The sequence below is a fragment of the Urtica dioica genome, chromosome 3 (genome assembly GCF_054948205.1).
Source record: "Urtica dioica subsp. dioica isolate 48M chromosome 3, U.dioica_male_clone48M_v1_H2, whole genome shotgun sequence".
In the NCBI taxonomy this organism is placed as follows: Eukaryota; Viridiplantae; Streptophyta; class Magnoliopsida; order Rosales; family Urticaceae; genus Urtica; species Urtica dioica.
Window position 1 is genome coordinate 4457544 of NC_142758.1, and position 21310 is coordinate 4478853.

General features: G+C 37.7%; 1 protein-coding gene across 1 annotated transcript; it reads right to left on the reverse strand.

The window, feature by feature from the left end:
• Positions 1–7072: 7072 nt before the first annotated feature.
• Positions 7073–14552, reverse strand: LOC149402165 (vacuolar cation/proton exchanger 3-like). Its single transcript, XM_089609176.1, has 12 exons — positions 14191–14552; positions 12913–13201; positions 12569–12636; positions 12465–12493; positions 11373–11569; positions 10997–11209; positions 10365–10499; positions 9264–9380; positions 9131–9184; positions 8750–8866; positions 7645–7738; positions 7073–7398 (listed from the first exon to the last, which is right to left on the reverse strand). Exons 2-12 carry the CDS (start codon positions 13195–13197, stop codon positions 7388–7390), a joined length of 1320 nt encoding a protein of 439 aa, XP_089465302.1. The 5' UTR covers positions 13198–13201; positions 14191–14552; the 3' UTR covers positions 7073–7387.
• Between the last annotated feature and the right edge of the window lie 6758 nt (positions 14553–21310).

Below are 21310 nucleotides of genomic sequence, written 5' to 3' on the forward strand. Positions count from 1 at the left end.
ATTGTCACAATAGATCTTTAATGTCTTGTCAATCTCATCTACCACACGAAGTCTAGTGACAAAATTTTGCAGTCATGTTTCCATGGTTGGATGCCTTGAAACAAGATAGGAACTCTGCATCCATGGTTGAAGAAGCTACCAGCATCTGTTTAGCAGACGTTCGAAAAATAACTCAACCAGCCAACATAAAAATGTAACTCGATATGGAGCGTCTTGTATCTTGGCATCCCGCAAAATCGAAGTTAGGGTATCCGATGATCTCCAAAGTATCTAATCTTCGATACGTCAACAAGTAGTCCTTTTTCTTCCTCAAGTAGCGCGTCACACGCTTTGCCGCCTTCCACTGTAGCATGTCTGGATAACTCATATATCTGCCTAAAACACCCACTATAAATGCTATATCCGGACGGGTACAAACTTGAGCTACATCAGCCCCCCAACAATCGAGGCATAAGAAATCTTTTTCATCTCATTTCTTTCCAAATCGTTACAAGGGCATTGCTTGAGACTGAATTTATCATCTTTTTCTTCGAGCATTTCTCCTGGTTTACAATCTTTCATGTCGAATCTACTCAAGATTTTATCTATATAGCCATTTTGTGATAATCCAAGAATACCTTGAGAACGGCCTCTTAGTATATGGATTCCTAATACAAAAGAAGCTTGGCCAAGATCTTTCATTTCGAAATTCTTCATACAAGTTTCTTGGTCTCGTGTAGTAACCAATGTCACTACTTGCGAGTAGAATTTCATCGACATATAACACCAAGAATATGTATTTACTCCCACTAAGATTTTGGCAATCATCAACAATATTTTCCTCGAATCCATATGAGGTGATTACGTGATGAAACTTGAGATGACCATAGATGGATTTCTTTAACTTGCATACCATAGACTTTGGATCTCCTGTAACAAAGTTTTATGGATGAGTCATGTATATTGTCTCGTCAATGTCTTTATTGAGAAATGCAGCTCTAAATCAAAATGAGCTATCTGTACTATTCTAGTCCAAAAAGAGTCTTTCGAGAAAAATGGAGAGAAAGTCTCTTTATAGTATATGTTTTCCTTTTGAATGAAGTATTTGGCGACTAGATGAGCCTTATATCCTTCTACATTACCCTTTGAATCCGTCTTGGTTTTAAATATCCATTTGCAACCAATTGGTTTTGCATTTTCAGGTAAAGTGACAAGATCCCAAACGTCATTGTCTACCACTGACTTCATCTCATCCTTCATGGCACTGATCCACATTTGAGAGTTAGAACTTTGGACGGCTTGAAGAAAATTGATTGGATCATTTTCACCTACGCCTTCTTCATGTTCTTGAAGAAATACAATGTAATCGTCCATAATTGTACTTCTTCTCTCTCTATCAGATCTTCTCAGTGCCACTTCTTGAGGTTGTTGAATTTGATCTAGATCTATAGGTGGTGCTTGAGGAAGAATCTCGTAGGTGTGACTAATGGCTCCTAAGAAGAGATCGAAAACAACCCCCAAAAGTCTACCCCTCCCCCCCCCCCCCCCCCCCAAAGGTCTAAAGAGGAAATTTCAAGAGGGCGAGACAAACACCGAACGGATGTGGAATCTGATGATGATGTTGTCACATTTAAACAAAGGGCCTTTGTTAGCGAGGAGGCTCAAGCTCGCTTTTTGAAATTCAAATTACATCCGATCATCCTCGAACGGGGCATCGACATACCTCGAGACTTTGCTCCCATTAGTGAGCCCCTTCACAATATCATCAAAGAGCGCAATTTGGTGAAACTTTATAGGAAACCCAATATTGCAGCTAACATCAACCTCACCCTTGAGTTTCATGCAAACTTACCGGAGCACAAAAACGGGTGCGTATTTGTCCGGGTAAAGAGCGTGTCTTGCAACCCAAGGATATCAACGATTACTTGGAGACTCCGAGGATCACAGTTGAAGAAGAGGGATACACAACATTCCTTATGGGAAGGCCAAATGGATAAGTTGACTACAGGGCCGTGGCGGCGGCTCTTGGTCTTCTGGGTGCACGGTTCGTACACAGCAGGCCGAACATGTGGAAATTCAAGCGAACTGATTTAACTTTGTTTGCTAAAGTATTGATATACTTTATTACTCTCGTCCCCACCCAATTAGTCACTTTACCGAGATTGACCAGGCGCGCATCAACATATGTTATTGCATCACTCAAGGACTGTCCATGGATGCTGATCGCGTTATCAACCAATGGATGCATGTTGTGAGAGTTGAGTCGGCTAAAGATCTTACATATCCATCCATAATCCATGCCCTTTGAGCCGCAAATGGGATTGACACTAAAAGCATCAACATGGTGAAATTGGTACCGAGTTTCATATCTAAGAAAACAATTGGAAAGTTCGTAACTCGGCAAGGTTGGGTTCGGGAAGAAGGTGACGGCCACGACGCACCCGTATTTTTGCTCGAAGGTACATTTATTTACTTAACTTTTTTATGATACTCTAAATACTTGTGTTTAATTCACTTCTATGGTTTTTGCTCCAAGGTCCTCCGGAAACGATTTCGCACATACGTCGATTATGCACAACCACCACAGTGACCCCCCGCACATGCTGTCACCACCGCAATGGGCCCCGAACCACAAGAGTGAACCAAAAAAAAATATTATGGTTTATGATGTTTAGTATGGTTCTAAAACTTAATTTAATTAGTTTATGTTTTAGATTAGTATAATGTTTAATTATTTTTATTATAGTATCGTTCTAAAACTTGTTTAATTAGTTAATGTTTGTAGTTTAGCTTAATTAGTGTTTTGATTTTGATGATTGGATGTTTAACTAATAAGTTTGATTGGATATTTTGAATTTATGTCTTCATTATGGATTTGGATGTTTAGCTATGTTGATTGAAAAATTGTCATTTTTGCAGTAAAAACTGTGCTTTTAAGACATAGTCGAGACACTTTTTTTTCTATGACAATGTCTGTTTTAAATGACGGTTTTTGAAAACCATCGTTCAAAGTCCAGATTCATCGCGGCTAAACCACAACAGTTCATTACGTGAATATTACCTGTCATAGCGAAAAATGCAACTTCAAACCTCCAAGAGGATGTGATTCTGGACTTGATTATCGTCACGGCTTGAGATTTATTGTCGCAACATAAGCCAAGTTTTCTCGTCATGACAAAGTTTTTTGCCGTCGCACCGAAATGTTGAAGTTTCAATCTCCGAGAGCATGTAATTCTGGTAATATTTTCATTGCGACGGACTTTTTTCCGTCTCGACGGAATCTGTTTGGCTGGGTCTTAAACTCGTTTTTCAACTCAAAATTAGGATTCCATCATTCAAAAAAACAATCACTCAAAGGTCCATTTCGCCTCATTTTAGATCAACTCAATCATCTCTTGTAAGTGTTTATTACTTAATGTTCTTTATTAACGTTGTTGTAGTTGTTATTCTTGATTAGAGTTATTTTTTCAAAATCTAGTGTTTTGGTTATAATGAAAACAAGGAAATGGATGTTGGAAAATATATTAAGCAATGTATATCGAGGTGGTGTTGATGAGTTTTGTGAGGTTTCTAGCAAGCATATGAATGATTATGAGTTAATTCGGTGTCCTTGTGTACGATGAGGAAATAATAAGTCTTTCAAAATTGCAATTGTTAGAACACATTTAATTGCAAACGTGATCATTAGCACGTATCAAATATGGCTCCACCATGGCGAGGTTTTTCGTAGAGTGCATTTATTTAATAGTGATGCTAATGATGAAGAAGATTCTAACGATGATATGCGTGGAATGATGGATGATTTGGAAGAAGTTTTCTCGAACGACCGGATTTGTTTGAGTCAATGTTGAATGATGTCGAGAAATCATTATTTGATGGGTGTACAAGCTTTACGAAGCTGTCGTTTCTAGTGACGTTGTTCCATCTAAAGGCGTCTAAGGGTTGGACCAATTCTAGTTTCACACAATTGTTGGAGACTCTTAAAGTAGCGTTTCCAAAAAATAATAAAGTGTCGTTAAATATGTCTGATGCAGAGAAGACTTTGAGCACATTTAGGAATGAAATACGAGAAGTTTCATGCGTGTTCAAATGATTGTGTTCTATATAGACACGCGTACGAAGTATTAGATGAAAGTTCTTGTAGTATGATTGTGCTCGATCAATCCACAATCTCCTCAATAATTTCCATTGACACCATCTTCGAATGAAAGTGTGGTATGTTTTCTTCTTTTCATTGACTAGGAAACGAGGAATCCATTTTGTGTTACTAGTGGCTGAGCAGATTTGAGCAATGGACCGAACGAGCTTGTTCTCGGCTTACAATTAGGGCTGGATAATGTACAGGTAAGCATTGACGTGGCTTTTAAAAAAAAAAAAAAAAAAAAAACTCATTTACCGGTTCCAACATATGAAGTAACTATCATTGAAGACGCGGTCGGGAGTTTTGTAGCATCACCTAGAAGGGTGTTAAACTTCAAAAGGGTCAAAGAGAGTCGCGGTCGGGACATCGTAGAATCTCCAAAGTTTGATAGTGCTATCGAAGCTCACAAAGTTTAAAGCAAAAAGATTGCATACGCTCTCATCCTTCTGAAGCTTCGATTCCTAGCGCAATATGCCAACCGATCAATGCTAGCATCCGGGAGTGTAATGAATGTCGAGGTTTCCAAGACTGTTTACGCGATCGATGTTTCATTAAATTTCGGTAAAATATCAAATTTTTTGATGTGTGAAAAAATAAGTCTTCTATGTGTAACGGTCTACATGAGGTAAATTTATATTACATATTTTTATTTTATTACTATGTATACAATGCTTAATTTAAATTTTTATTTCTACTCTTGCTAAAAATCAAAGTGGAGAAATCGAAGCGGGGCAAAAATTCCATTTTATGCCTCCATGCATGAGTTCTTTCATCGCCCCTGAAACGATCGACACACGAAGCAACGACATTAACAAGTCCATAAGGAAATGCGTACGAGCACAAAGAGTTCTCATTCCGACAATTACTAAGCACCTTGGATGCTTGTAATTCTCGAACCTTGGACTTGTAGCGGTACCCTCTTCGATCCGTTAGAGATGCATAAATATTCTCCTACCGACTTAAAAGATTTAATCACAAAGTAAACTATCTAAATTAGCTATAAATATAATCAGTAAGTATAAAAATGATCAAGTTCTAATATTTTCTTTTTTTATTGAGTTTCATAAGATTTGCATAAATTTCAAGTTTGAGCATGCGGCGGCTTGAATTTCAAATACACTTTTTTAAAAGTTTGTGTTTCATTTAGCAAACCAAAAATAAATGGCCAAAATGTCACTAGTGAGGCGATGTACGCTAAAATAAATGGATAAAGATAGGTCCATCGCTAAATGTGTGCAAAAACACCTTAAATTGATTTATTAAATATTTTCAAAAGCAAAAAATTATGTGTAAAAAATCATTTTTTTTTTCCTTTCAGAACGAGAGGAAGCAGAGCATCTGCAACACTACAATGGCGGAGAACAACGTAATCCATTAAAAAAAATGTAAACAATTAAAAGTTGTAGTCTTGTCCAAGTTAGAACTCAACACTAAACTTAAAAACAGTAGTCATATATGAATTCGACTGCATAAGACTACGTTTTTTTAATAGATCAAACTTATGACACATGCAAACAAACAAACAAAAAATCTAACAAACAAATATAACAGACAGATTGGTTTAGAAAAATAAAATTATCATCCATGGGACAAAAATTGCTTTTTTTTTTTTTTTTTTTGGATTTTCTCCATCTATCCATGTGTTCTTATTTCGTTTCTTTTACTTAAATTATCTTCAATGATTCCGGACCAATTTGTATTTTCTGAAACCATATTTAATTAAATTTGCATGTATTTACGAAAGAAATTGATCACAATAATTTAACAAAAAATTAGATAACTAGCCAACTAAAACGTTCGAAATTACTATATAAATATCATTTCACAAATCTTAGATAAATAGCTATAAACATGATGTGGTATTCCTGATTTGCCCTTTTATTGAAATAAAATGTTGGGGTATTTACGTCAATTTACGCATGTAAATACATAGACGTGGCTATTTACTTAAGATTTACGAAACGTTGATTATATAGGAATGTGAAACTGTAAATATGACTATATGTTTAATGGGCACATAATTTAAATATAGGATATACACTTTAATTATCACCATCTGTATTGTTTACTAATCCTCTTTACATAAGAAACTCCCCTGGGAGGCCTGGCTCCGGTGATCAGCAAAGGACTCTTTGAAGACTGGGCAGAGAGGATATGTTCTGCGGCGGGGATGAAAGAGTGAAAGCTAGAGTCGTTATGACGTGTTGGGCGATTCGGAGAGCAAGGAATGATAAAGTGTGGATGAGTAAGATCTGGTCCGCTACTGATCGCCCACTTAGTTTGCACAGTGGTTGGAAACGGGAAGTGATGCGCCGACTCCTGAAAATCAATACTGATCAAGTGTTGGGGCTCCGGAATGGTGGCTCGAGATGGTAACAAGTCAGTTTTAGGAACTCATTTCAGACTTGGTGTCATTTTTATATCTCCGTTGCTCGTGGGAACCAACGGTAAGTGTGAAGGAGGCTTTGAGCTGGATTAAACAAAAGGATTGTCAGAGGAGTGGAGGTGGAAACCGATTGCCTTAACGAGGTCCACGCTATGCGATAAGAAGGTCCCGAATGGTGTCGCCATTTGGCTTACTCATTGCCAAGTGTAGAGAGTTAGTGAAAGAACATAGAAATGTCTCGGCTTCTTTTGTTAAACGGCCTCCGAACCGGGTTGCGGGTTATGTTGCGCAAAACTCTTTCTTGTCCTATTGTAATGTCCAATGGAATTTTCATGAGGATTAGTGTAAGCTCTTATAGAAGCAGATCTTTCTGAGTAATAATACCAGACCTCTTTTGATACCAGACCTCACTTATAATATCAGACCTCACTTAGGAATTTTGGACAAACAAAATTAATTTTTCCCACGCACTCTTGCACTCATTTTATGAGGGAATTCTCAGGCACAGACTAGAATAATGATAAGCAAAAAAAAAAAAAAAAAGAGTAGAAGAGTTTCAAAGTAGCTGAAGAACACCCTGGGGACTTTGCATTGCCAAAAGGAACTTGCAAGATGTAACCATAAATCCAACTTGACCAGATGAGCTTTAAAGAATGAGAACTTCAAAAGAATACAAGAAAACAAAACTTATCGTATATAAAGAAGCAAATTCTAAGAAACATATTTTATTTTGTTAATATATTTTTTGGTAACAAAAAACATGCTCTCCTCAACGTAAATGTACACTAACGAAACAGTACTCCATCTGCCTGATGCTTAGAGACCATGTCGTTTAAATTACAAGATCTTTAACAATTACCTTTTTCCCAACGTGGGAGTGTCTAATTATCATCTGCATAGCGAAGAAAAAAAAAAGGCACTCCATTAAGATAACAATATGTAATCTGAAAAAAAAAAAAAAAAAATCCTGACTTTTTAAAAAAAATTTCAAAAAGCTAGTAATTTTTTATCAGTATTCAAAACTAGAATAGTTTAATAAGACTTTTTTATTTATTTATTATATATGCCTAATAAAAAGAATGAGAGGTTCATGCATCGACTGCAATGATTATCCTCTTATTTAGGGTTTTGTTCTCACCATCTGAAGGGTCAACATGTACAAAAAAACTGGCTGCAACTATGAGATAGCACAGAATAAGCATCACGCCCTTAAAATAGTTTGATGTCCCTTCCTAAAAAAAAAAACCATCAAAGGTTGAGAATAATCAACAAAAAATATTATTGGCAATAGAAAATGATTACGGAATACCCTAAGATAGACATCTCATGCAGGAAATGACGAAAATACCACCCCAAAAAAATTCATCTTAAAATAATTACGTTAAACTCTCGTCGCACTTCAAAAGACATTCATATATCAGACTTTGAAATTCCTCAAAGAGTCCGATCACTCGTTATGGCTTTTTCTACTGAAAATTTGGAAGGCGGTCGCTAATATATCTCCAAACTGATCCAGGGGATTTGTAGCTTTACAAAATCATACCATCTGACAATTTGACAGCTGAGACAACATGTATTTCCTACAAGGTTGGTTTTTCAGAAATTTAATTTCCGGCCATGAGGCTGAGCAAAACTCATCGACGTTCTCTTTGAAACTGTTCCAATTTTCCTTTTTCTGGAACCCTGAACAATAAAGTACATCAGCAAATACGTGATTCGACATCTCAGCGTTCGATGCAAGTGGAAAGACTCTCTCACTATATTCTTCTAGCCAATGCCTCTCCAATTAGGACAAAAATCGAAGGAGGCCTGAGATCCTTTGAATCAGTGTCTAGGGCGGACCAAATACGAGAACAGAAAACTAAACTGACCCTCTGATCCAGGACGATGTAGATCGAAGTTGTCCCTCTCGGGTGCACAAAATACACAAACCCCAATTCAACTCTGTTAACGCTTTTTTTCTAATCAAGCTTTAGAACTGTACCCTTTCCCCAATTCATTAAGCTTCTGAGATTGTTAATTCAAACACAATTTAAAAACCTTTCTGCCATTCCCTTTTCAGAATGTCCCAATAAACCCTCAGCTAAACCTACCTTTTGTATCTCTACCTACCTTTTGGTAGAGTTTAACACACCTTCTGATTTGAGTTTTTCTCCCAAAATGATGAGCAAATTTCGACCATAGTGATTATGACTAGCTTCAAACACCATACCTTATTTTAAAGAAACAAATAGCAAACCCACCTGCAACATAAATGCCACAACAAGGACGGTAATAAAGAGTGTAGCGGTCTCGAAGAGTTGAAAATTCAAATCCATTGGCTCTCCCATCATCCATCCGATAACCACACAGAATGGAATCTGCAACCCAGTGAGCAAAAGTACAATATCATCACCCCAGCATATCAAACGAACTTGAATTTTTATCCTAATTACCAGTGTAAATTCTAGCCTATTATATACGCCAGATATAAAAATAATAACGACACAAATTCGTGAACTCACGGAAAAATCTTATGTTGATATCCGACTTTGAATATCTGGTAACTAAGTATATCATCATTCGACTAATATCACTTTTTATCATCAGAAATTTAATATTTCGGTGACATGTCGAATTCTTACCACAAACATGGATATTTGTGTTGAGGACCCAATGGCAACGCCTATTGTGATATCCTGTGGACGATTTAACTTCATCAATCAATTAAGTGCGCAAAAACGGGGATGTAGATATGCAAGTCTTCGAAAAACTTACAAGCTTGTCCTTCATGGCGAACATAATGGCACTTGCGTGCTCTGCAGCGTTTCCTACAATAGGAAGAAGAATGACACTTATGAAAGCCACTGGCATGTTCAGTGAGTCAGATGCTCCCTAAAGAAAACATACAAGACATCAGTTTTTTGGGTGAGAAAAGAATGTGTTCAGGGTATTTTAGTTAATGAAGTTCTATTATTCAATAGATAAATAAAACTGACATTTCTGGGAGAAATATACAAATATAACATAATAGGGACATATGTTACTTCTTTGGTGTAAGTTTTCTTTCATAGAAAGTTGTTTATGTACATAAGAATTACAAGGGCTGCTCTTGCGATCTTGGTATCAACTTAAACGAGATATTGTTCTCGGACGTTATAAGATTTAAGCAACATACAAATTCAGATCTTCATTCATGTAATAATTGACTAATCTTTTGGGCAAGACCAATGTAATGTTTTCCAAGTCTTTTTGTGTTACATAAATATCTAACCGAACTGCAGTTGCTTACTGAGATATTGTTCTCGAGTGTGATCAGATTTCAACCAATATAACTGCATTTTAGTTCATGAAACCTTATTCATACTTTCTTTTCTTTTTATTTGCTGTTACGATTCTAGTTGACTCTCACATTGTTAAGTATATGATTGACATGTGAGAGTCCCACATTGCTAAAGTATGGGCTTGACATGTGGGTTTATAACCTCTTGGGCACCCTCTCCCTAATAGCTAGCTTTTGGGGATGAGTTCTACCCAAATGGTTGTATCATTTGCATGATAACCATACAGTTGAGAGCACCATCAAAGTAACCGATTGGTATACTCTTCGCTCAGAAAAAAGAAAAAAAATAAATAACAATAAAAATTTAACCATACAGCCTATATGATTCGTTAAAGCAGAAATTATTAATAAATGCTTTCTTAGATCATGAAAGAAGTCAACAATCAAATCTATATGCTCAACTGTTCGATTGAAAATAGAGCAAAACTCATTAGGCCCGAATTTAAGAGAATCCAACGAATACATCATAACGGGAAGAAAATAGCCAACAGTGATCGTAGAAAATATTCCTTAAGTTCATTTCAGAATAGTTTTACCTGGATGGCATCGACAAGGTATCCGGACAAAACGGACACCCATATAGTCAAAATAGCAAGCCACCCAATTGCTTCCCAGTGAGTTAATTCGGGAGCCTCTTCATCGTCGGAGTCTTCATTGTTCTCAACTTCTTGCTGCTTCCATTACAAAATATTTTAGCTCTAAATTTGGTCAACGCCTGAATATGTAGGTAACAGTGATATTTTCACAAATGGAAATTTTATTACTAGCTGCACAACAAACCTACCAAGATAGCTGCATGAAATTTAAACAGAAGTCACTGGATTCCCCAAAGAGTAATCGTTGCCTAAGTTTTTATAGTAATGGTAAACATGAGAATTAAGTACTCTAAGAATAAATTATGAACTAGTTATCATATTATTCTACTATTACTCTTTGATTTCTCCTGCTTTGATGCACTTCATATGTACCATGACGGGTTAGCATAAGCTATACAAGCTAAATGGATATTTTGGATCAAATTCCTTATGAATGAGACTTCGTACTCATTGGAAAAAATAAAAATAAAAAAATAATAATAAAAAAATAAAACTATTTCAATTAAATATATAGAAAATATGTTTGAACTAATATGATTTTAAATGAAACAGCCAGTATATATTGTACTGACCTCGTCAACAGGACTGTAGAGATTAGCCTGACTTTTGAGCTGAAAGAAGAGGTAACTGGCGTATGCTATAAGCATTATACAACTGCTAAACCGTGAAAGAGATAACTCCGATTTCCCAAAATGAATTTCCGAGTGCGTGAAATGAAGAACAGCCGGGAACATAAGACCCATTACAGCCATCAGAAGTAACCCGGAATTCACAATCGCCGCAGCCTGTTTGCAAGTTGGTCTCCATCAGGAAAAAGAAAAGGTTTACGAATCCAAAAATGTCGATAAGATATGAATATATATATATATATATATATATATATATATATATATGTATATAGACAAATCAGGATATAAGGTTTTAGACAAATCGCAAAAAACCTGCTACCTTATTAAAAACCTGGACTTTGTTGCTGTGAACGATCCCACCAGTGAAGAATGCACAGCCGAGCACCAAGAGCATGTTTGATAAGATAGAGCCAAGTAAAGACTGTTGAACGACCCTAATCATCCCGTTTTTCAAAGCGTAAATAGATATGATCATCTCTGTTGCGTTCCCGAATGTAGCATTTAAAAGACCTCCAACTGCAATCCCACAGAAGGCCAATCCTTTAATAATCAAATAATATAAACATGTAATATGTGCTCTCCAAGAGTCTTAAAAATATGGGACACTTAATGTGACAGTCTGTATAAGATACTGCAACTAATAAGCGGTAGGATGGCATAGTAGAGTAAAAATTGTGAGACACATGTATGCATTTGTCCGTAAAAGACATTCAACAATCCCAAGATGAGTAATTTTCTTTGATATAGAAATTATGGTTAAGAAAGATCTAAAGGGATAAATAATATATAAAATTTTCATTTGGAATAATATACAGGGGACGCAAGTAACTGGGAAAAAAAATTATCCCTAAACTATTATACGTGTAGCATTAAATTTTGGTTGCCCGTATAATTTTATGAGAAAAATGGTCCTCTCAAACTATTGATTTTGTAACGTTTAGTCCTTTAAATAAATACATTTTCTTTTTAAATGAAAATTGAAACCTTAACTTATAACACATGTGCACACTTAAATACCAGTTTAAAATTATTTATAAAAAAAATTCATGAGAACACAATCTTGCTCCAAAATAGCAAATTGTTTAGCTTCTACTGAGTGTTTTATGCAGCTTATATAACTTAATTAGCACTTGTTTTGATGAAGAAAAAAAAAACAAACAACAACAAAAATAACATACTTAAGTTGGAACATATGTTTTAAGTTTCTAAGGCGATATAATTCATTATAAAAAAAAATAAAAAATAAAATAAAAACTAAAGGGACCAAAATGCTAGAAAATAAATAGTTTGATTTTTATCATAGTAAAAATCGCGGAAAAGCAGCCCAACATTCTCAAGACCTCAAAATCAGCTTTGAATAGCGAATGGATACTCTATATTTGAGCTTTCTTATAATAACACGTATCCTCACCTGTCGGTCCCGTGAAAAAAGCAAGTTGCCTGCAATGCAACAATCAGCAATGTTTAGATGTCAACATCAGATTTAAAATGAGCCGATACGACAAGTTAACTTACTCTGTTGCATATCCAAGTCGTTCTGCCAGAGGTATTATGCCCACTAAACTGAAGAAGAAGACCAATCCCTGGCATAAAATGGGTAATTGTCAACAACCTCAAATGACAACAGAATTTTACTTCCATGATTTGAAAGAACAAAGAATTTAAGATATCCCATATTTATATAACGCCTGAAAAATATCCACTTGGTTGGGGGCCTCCGAGTTACACCGGAAAAAATATAATAAAAAGAAAAACAAAACAAAACAAAAGCTATATTCTAAGCGATTCAAGAACTTATGGAAGCTTCTACCAAATGAAGCTAAAATACTCGAGATGATGAAAAAGAGCATATTCCATACATGCTTTTCGGTGACATAATGCAGAAATATTGCCAACGGGCCGAACGGCAGCAATATGTTGATCTTTGCTCTAATTAAGACAATGTATAAACTCCGGAGAGGACTTTTCCACACAAGATTAAAGACCCGCGACTTCCTGACATCTGAACGTGGATGGATATGAGTGTGACTCATCTCAGAATTGAATAAATGAACTTTGCTTTTCGCTGGTGACGTGCTAAACGGTAGCTTCTCATCGAATTCAAGGTCACTCTTCACCTCTATCGATTCCATCTGCACCGACATCTCACTGATAAAAAAAAATCTAAATAAATAAGTAGAACTTCATGAAACATATATAATCAAAAGAGGACATACAGGCAGAAAATAACATATATGCCCATCATAACCGACTAACAATCATTTGATTGAAAGAATGCAGACGTAAGTGAGCAATATGATGTACTTGTTGCATTTCTTAAGCTAAAAAGATTTCAACTAAGAGTTGCCTTAAGCAACATAATTTTTACCAATATTTCTTTCTACATCATCTGAATAAAATTACGTATGACATCTTTTAATAACATCAAATGGAACTACATAACCGACTAACAATCATTTGATTGAAAGAATGCAGACGTAAGTGAGCAATATTATGTACTTGTTGCATTTCTTAAGCTAAAAAGATTTCAACTAAGAGTTGCCTTAAGCAACTGAATTTTTACCAATATTTCTTCCTACATCATCTGAATAAAATTACGTATGACATCTTTTAATAACATCAAATGGAACTACTCACTATCCTTTTAGTTATTCAATAATAATAATAATCACATTGGTAGGAGAGCTAAATTAGGACACAAGAAACAATGGAGAAAAAATCAAGTTGCAGGCCGAAATATTTATATGTACTAAGGACGTTATACATCAATAACTATCAAGTATTTTATTTATTTTGATGTTTGTTTTTTGATAAATCGGAAATGCAATCTTAAAGTATGCGATAATAAAGGAAATAAAGGCAAACGTCCACTGCTTTTATCCGATTAACTTACGAGCGTATCTAACTTTATAAGGAGTCCAATATATTAAATTCAATCTCCGGAAAAATAATATTACTTAATATCAGACAATGGCGGAGAAAATGTAGTAACTTGTACATACAAACCCAAAAGAGAATAAGCTAAATCAATATTCATAACTAGGCTCTTCTCAAATCTAAGCCAATGAATAAACGATTTGATGACAAAATTAACTTATAAACAACAAAGCAAAGGCAAAAGGCAAAACCTACACTACCTTTCGAAGAACAGAGATCAGCAGTAAGAACAAGCCGTTCCGAAACGTCGAATTGTAGCTTCAAAGATCAAGCCGAAAATATCAATCCCGCTTCAAGCGCACATTTGAATATAAAATGTAACGCTATTGACCAAACCCAGAGATTCTGGCGCTCGGTAGTGTCGGAACTTTTCTTTGGTGAATTGGGTTATATTTATTTTCTCTGCTTTGAGTATTGATTCGATCTGATATGAAGAAGAAAAAAGAAGAAGAAATAGGAAATAATGGGGACGAATGGCCGGCAATGGCATGAGAATGTTGGAAGAGTTGAGTTGAGTACTGAAAAAAATAATAGTCTATCGAAGCTTCCAAGAAATAGCGGTTCTTCTATTAAATTCCTTATAAAAGTAGTTTTTATATTATATCTTATCGTGTAGACTTGGACTAGTCAACGAGTCCTTTGATTTTAAACACGAAACCATGTAAAATAGAAATTAAAAAAAAGTGATGTAGTTAAATAGATAATTTTAAGTTATGAATTTGTAAAATAATCGAAATTTGTTTAAATTTAGTGAAATAGCTAAAATGAGTCGTAATCTAAATTAAAAAAAAAAATTTCCGAAGTGTAATATTTTTACAAGTGTTAAATTGTTTATAATAATAGTTAAAAATTTTAATTTTGGCTGTCAAAAAAATTTTGGAAACGTAAATTTGACTACTTTACTAAAAATTGAATCTTTTGCTATTTTGCTAATCAATAAGTTTCAAATGACTATTTTTGTACAATTTATAATACAATTAAAAAAAAATTCTCTCTAGATGAAATGAAAAAGACAACTACTTATTGCACTAGTGTTTACAAAAATATAAAACCTAATGTTGATACGTTATAGGTTGGCTTTATTTTTAGTGCAAGTTGTTTGGAAAGATGTCGGTCTTCATGGTTCAGCTTCTGGTACGACATCCTTCCTCCTGTGTACAGACAGTATTTCGGGCAAGTTTCCAGTTTTCACAGATTGCCTCGCTGGTGACTTAATTATGAGATATTGCTTCGCTGCTGACTTGATTGCAAGATATTTGCCTCGCTGCTGACTTGATTGCAAGATATTTGCTTCGCTGCTATCTTCATTGCACGAATATTCACTTTGATGGAGTCTTTACTTTGTGATATTCGCTTGAGGCCGGGTAAGGAAACCCGAGATACCTTCCAGGATTGTACAGCTGCTATAAAAGCCATGCGCTCTCCCTTAGCAGCCTTGACGCTTTATCAAAATACCTAGAGCTCCTAGACGTGCAAGACCGGCGGATTGGGAGGCTTTGTGTTTTGATAAGAGCGGTGTAATTCCTCAAACACTATTCCGGAAAGATTGAGTGTTTGTGAGATTTGGGTTTTGTGTTCTCGTGATTGAAGGTTCACGAACTGTTGAAGACTGAAGGTCATCCGAGCCAGGCGGTTGCTCGAAGGGTGGAATTGAGACGGAGCTCAAATTCAGGGGGAGTCCCTGACTAGGTGATCACTGGTGGTAATAGTCTCTAGGTTTTATTGATTTGTTGATTGTAATCAGATATAAACCTTGTGTGTACTATTGACTACAAGATAGTGAAATCCTTTCCACTGGCAGAGTGCCCCCAGACGTAGGTGATGTTGCACCGAACTGGGTAACCATATCGTGTGTCGTTTATTTACTGCGCTGTTTGTTGTTTATCCATAATCTGTGTTCAAGCAAGTTGTCGGACACATTGTCAACACATTGTGTGCGACATCTTGTCTTTGCGACTAATCAGAATTTTCAATTGGTATCAGAGCGGGCACCTTGATCTCTTAGGTGGTTTCCTGGATTTTTTTTCTGATTGCCTAATATGGATAGTTCCCGAGATGGAGGTTCTGTCAATCGCCCTCCAGTACTCGACGGAACCAACTATGGTTATTGGAAGGCACGCATGACTGCCTTCATGAAGTCCCTTGATAGCAGAACCTGGAAAGCAGTGATACACGGGTGGGAAGCTCCTGTTCAGTCTGATGACAAAGGAGCCCCTATTGGTGCAAAACCCGAAAAAGACTGGACTCCTGCTGAAGAAGAGGCGGCCCTTGGTAACTCTCGTGCTCTAAATGCTATATTTAATGGGGTCGATACAAATGTTTTCAGGTTGATAAATACATGCACTATTGCCAAAGAGGCCTGGGAAATCCTTGCTGTTGCGTATGAGGGTACCACAAAGGTCCGTGAGCAGAAGCTTCAATACCTCACAACCAATTTTGAAGCTCTTACTATGCTTGAGGATGAATCTGTTGCTGAATTCAACATTCGCATCCGAGACCTTGCCAATGAATCCTACTCTCTTGGGAAACCCATGACCGACGAAGATCTTGTTCGGAAAACTCTGAGAGCTTTGAGTCCCAGATTCAAAATGAAGATCACGGCTATTGAAGAAGTCCATGACCTCAAAACCTTGAAGTTTGATGAACTTATGGGGTCTCTCATGACATTTGAGCTCTCCCTGCCCAAGACAGAAAAGAAACACAAAGGGGTGGCCCTAAAAGGCTCTATTCATAAACAAAAGGATCAGGTATTCTCAGATTCTGATAGTGACATTGACGATACTATAGCTATGCTTGCAAGAAATTATAGCAGGGTCATGAAGAGATTCAACCAGATGAATGGAAAAAATGTCTCACAAGATGTTAAGGACAAGTTTCAACAAAGATTCCAGAAGGATGCCAACCCTCACAGGAACAGTGATAGCGGTGAACGACCTGGCAAAGGCAAAAGCATTCAGTGCCACGAATGTGAAGGTTTCGGACATATTCAAAAGGAGTGTCCTAACTTCCTCAAGAAACAGGAAAATGGGTACAACGCTACCTTTTCGGATGAAGATAGCGACTCTGATAAGATAAGTAATTTTGTGGCCTTTACTGCTCATGAGTCTACTGATAAATTTGGTGAATGCTCTCAGAAAATTGTTCTAGATGGAGAACTATCTGACGATGCCATGAATGACACATACAATACCTTGCACACCAAATGGGTTGAGGAGTCTCAGATTCTCGACAAACAGAGTGGTCTTATTCTCACGCTGACTGAAGACAAGGCAAGGCTACTAGAGACGATTGTGGATCTAAAGAAGGAAGTCAGTCGGCTGAATGGAGAGCTGGATCAGATGACTAAATCAGTTAGGATGTTGAACTCCGGCACCGACAGCCTGGATAAAATTCTCACAGTTGGAAAGCCTGCAAAGAACATGAAGGGGCTTGGGTATACTCACAGTGCTTCCACGTCTCAGACTACTTTTGTCCCTCAAAAGTCTGCTGTTGGAAAGCCTGCTAAGAACATGAAGGGGATTGGGTATACTCACGGTGCTTCCACGTCTCAGACTACTTTTGTTCCTCAAAAGTCTGCTGCACAGATGCCGCGAAATATGTCTCAGACATCTGGTCGTGACAAGTTCCAGAATCAGCATCAGCAACCTCCTTATAGACCAATCAGGTCTCTTGTCAACAGACCTCGTTGGGTTTGCCATCACTGTGGACGTAGGGGTCATATTCGGCCATTTTGTTATCGTCTATATGGGAGGAATCTTCATCGGCATCAATCATCCCATAGGCAAGCTCAACCAAGTCGTTCCCCCTCATCTCGTATGGAATGGAGAGTGAAAAATGAGTCATATCGCGCCAACTTTGCTTACACTTCTCAGCATGCCTTCACTGGTAACGACTGGTACTTTGACAGTGGTTGTTCTCGACACATGACAGGTGACCAAACTTTTTTATCCAACATAAAACCTTACTCTAACTGTCATGTTACTTTTGGTGATGGAGTGAAGGCAAAGATTATTGGAAAAGGTCAACTTAATTATCCTGGTTTGTCTTGCTTAACAGAGGCTTTGTTGGTTGAAGGCCTCACTGCTAATCTTATTAGCATTAGCCAACTTTGTGACTTGAGCTTACGTGTTGATTTTACTCGTGATGAGTGTGTTGTGATAAATGAGGAACAGGTTGAGCTTATGAAAGGAACCAGGACCCCGGACGACTGCTACATATGGTCCCCGGTCAAAGTCTCTCAAGTCACCAAGTGTCTCATGTCCAAGGCAGATGAAGCTAAGATAGGAAAACAGGTTCAGAAGTCGCACAAGATGGTGCAACATCTTACCACTGCACGTGTTCTGGAGCTCCCACACATGGACTTGATATGTCCTATGCAAACTGAAAGTCTCAGTGGAAAAGGGCAAGTTCAAAGAGACAAAGGAGAAAGCATAGAAGGAATAGCTCCTGAATTTTCTGGCCCCATCATCCCACAACAAAATGAGGTTGTTGAAATAAAGAATCGGACTCTTCAGGAAATGGCTCGATTGATGATGCTTGCCAAAGACATTCCTCTACTCTTAAGGGCTGAAGCACTCAACACAGCTTGCCATATTCATAACAGAGTTACCATTCGTCCGAGCACTGCTGTAACTCATTATGAGATATGGAGGGGGAGAAAGACATACGTCGAGTACTTCCATGTCTTTGGCTCTGTGTGCTACATCCTTGCTGATCGGGATCCTCGTTGTAAGCTTTATCCCAAAAGTGATGAAGGTATCTCTCTTGGGTATTCCAGAAATAGTTGTGCTTATTGTGTCTTTAACAAACGCACCAAGTTTATGATGGAGTCTATTAATGTGGTTTATGATGATTTTGAAAGTGCTAATGATGAGGATAAAGTTTTATCTAGTAGCACAGATGTCAGGACAGATGTTGGTGACAAAGTGGTCGACATTGTGACTGAAGACGATTTTCCTCGTGATAAGTCGTTCCCTGACAAAGAGAATGAAGCTGTGCCTCAAAGATGTGCTCCTTCTACAGTAATTCTGAAAAATCACCATGTTGAAGAGGTCATTGGTGATATTGAAGATGGGATACGTATTATTGGAAGTCTTTCATATCTCACCACCAGCCGTCTAGATATTGCTTACTTTGTTGGTGTGTGTGCTCTGTATCAAGCTAATCCCAAAGTTAGCCATCTTTCACAGTCTAAGCGCACTGTAAGGTACATCTCTGGAACTGCTGATTTTGGGCTCTTATATTCCTGTGATGCTACTTCTACTCTTGTGGGGTACTGTGAAACTGACTGGGCAGGAAGTGCAGTTGATAGAAAAAGCATTTCAGAGTCTGAATATATTGCAGCTGGTAACAGCAACACTCTACTCTTGTGGTTGAAACAAATGAGTGCTGAGTTTGATGTCGGCCAAGATGTCAAGACATTGTTCTGCAACAACATCAGTGGTATGATTATCTCTAAAACTCAACTAGTTGACATTTGTGCTAAGGTTTTGGATGCTGATAGTTTTGAAGATCTTCAATCCTCTCTTGAGATGTGTGTTATTGTTCAATAGCAATTACTGGGTCTAGGCCAGTATTGTCTCATGAGGGCCTTTGATTATGATATGGTGTTTTATGTGGATGATTACTATTGGAATTTCTTCTCTCTTTATTCATGGGCCCATTTATCTGGTTGGCTCATTCGACGCGCGTACAGGGCTCTTATGCCATTTTGGTTCATAGTTTGGGCTTCGTACTTGCTCTGGCCCAGTTGCTCTCCTTTGGTTGATCGGGAAAACTCTGTCACTCTTTGCCTTGATGTCATGTTGTATATGCAGCCATATTTTTTTAGCTTGACTAATCTCTTGGCTCAGTTTATCTCACGACGATGTTTTGGACTTCTCTGGTTCTCAGCTCTTGCTATTGACGATTTTCTGGTTAGTGTAACCACTATTTGCTTCATGTTATTTTGTGGAAGTTATCTTGCAAATTTTGTCAGAGTGGTTGGAACAAGAAGCAGGAAGAGAACTACTACCATGGAGAAAAAGAAAATTGTCGTTAAGGAAGCCATAGAGTTTCAGATCACCCAACGTGGTGTTCGTGTTAAGGGGATGTCCTCTAGGAAGAGTGCCGATGGTCAGGCCGGAGGTGCTCAACCTAAGAAGACTCTCCCTACAAGAGAAAATTTTATTGCCAAGAAGAAGGATGTGATGATTGCTCCAAGGAAGGCTGTTCTGTCAATCCAAGATGTCATTGGGTCTATCTCTTCCAAGCATCGTCTGTTGATCTCTACGATGAAGATGTTCCCTCCTAAGAACAGCGTTCAGTTTCTCCAAGTGAAGCTTTTCTTGTGTGGTTTCAAGGTATTTCTGGTTCTCTCCCTACTCCCCGTGGTGATTGAGAAAGTAAAGGAGGTTAGAGATGTTGATGTGTTTGATGAGAACCCTGAACCTAGTGCTATGGATGAAGATTTTGTAGAGAGTGATTGTGATATCTTGGGATCTCCTCTTGTTTCCCCTGATCCCCACATGATGATGCTATCATTAGATTTCTTGGTCTATCACATTTTGTTGTTGCTGACAATCCGGCCAGTGAGAAGGATGTCGCACAAGATGTCCTTGCATCCTTCATGAAACTGAGGAAGTAAGTGTGCCTCCTAGTGATATAACTATGGAGATAGCAGAAGAAGTTTTTAGAGCTGGTACCTCTCTGTTATGTGTACGCGTATGCTTCATGAAAGTTTTCTCATGGGCCCATTTTTCTGGTTGGCCCATTCGACTGTATTGCCGGGCTAAAATGCCACTTGTTCTTTTCTTGGGCCTGAGACGGACCATGGCCCATTCCTTGCTACAACGACGTATTACTCCTTGCCATGCTCTCTTACATGCAGATGGCTACGTTTTCGAGAAAAGATGGGAAGTTATCTATTGCCTTTTCTTAATTTCTCGCTTTGTTCTTCGCCCCTCTTTCACACTTTTTGCGTTTTCACCCCTCTCGACGGTTTCTTGTGTGACAGTTTTGTTCAAATTCCTTTCAAAATGGTTAGAACTAGAAGTGGGATCAACACTACCATTCCTCCCAAGAAAGAGAAGACCGCGATGAAGGCGAAAGATGTTAAATCAAAGGGGCCTGGGCTGGAGAGTTATAGTCACGGTGTCCGGGTTCGAGGTTTGCGATCCAATAAACGCGCCGATGGTCAGGCCGGAGGTGCGATTACTGGGTCAATTCCTCCTGAGAATCCATCACTCTCCGCCGCAAGAAGTGTAACGCTCGAGAAAGCCTCTCTCTCGATCATTGTCATTACTGGGGAAGTAAGCTTCAGCAGGTCTTCTGAAGATGATG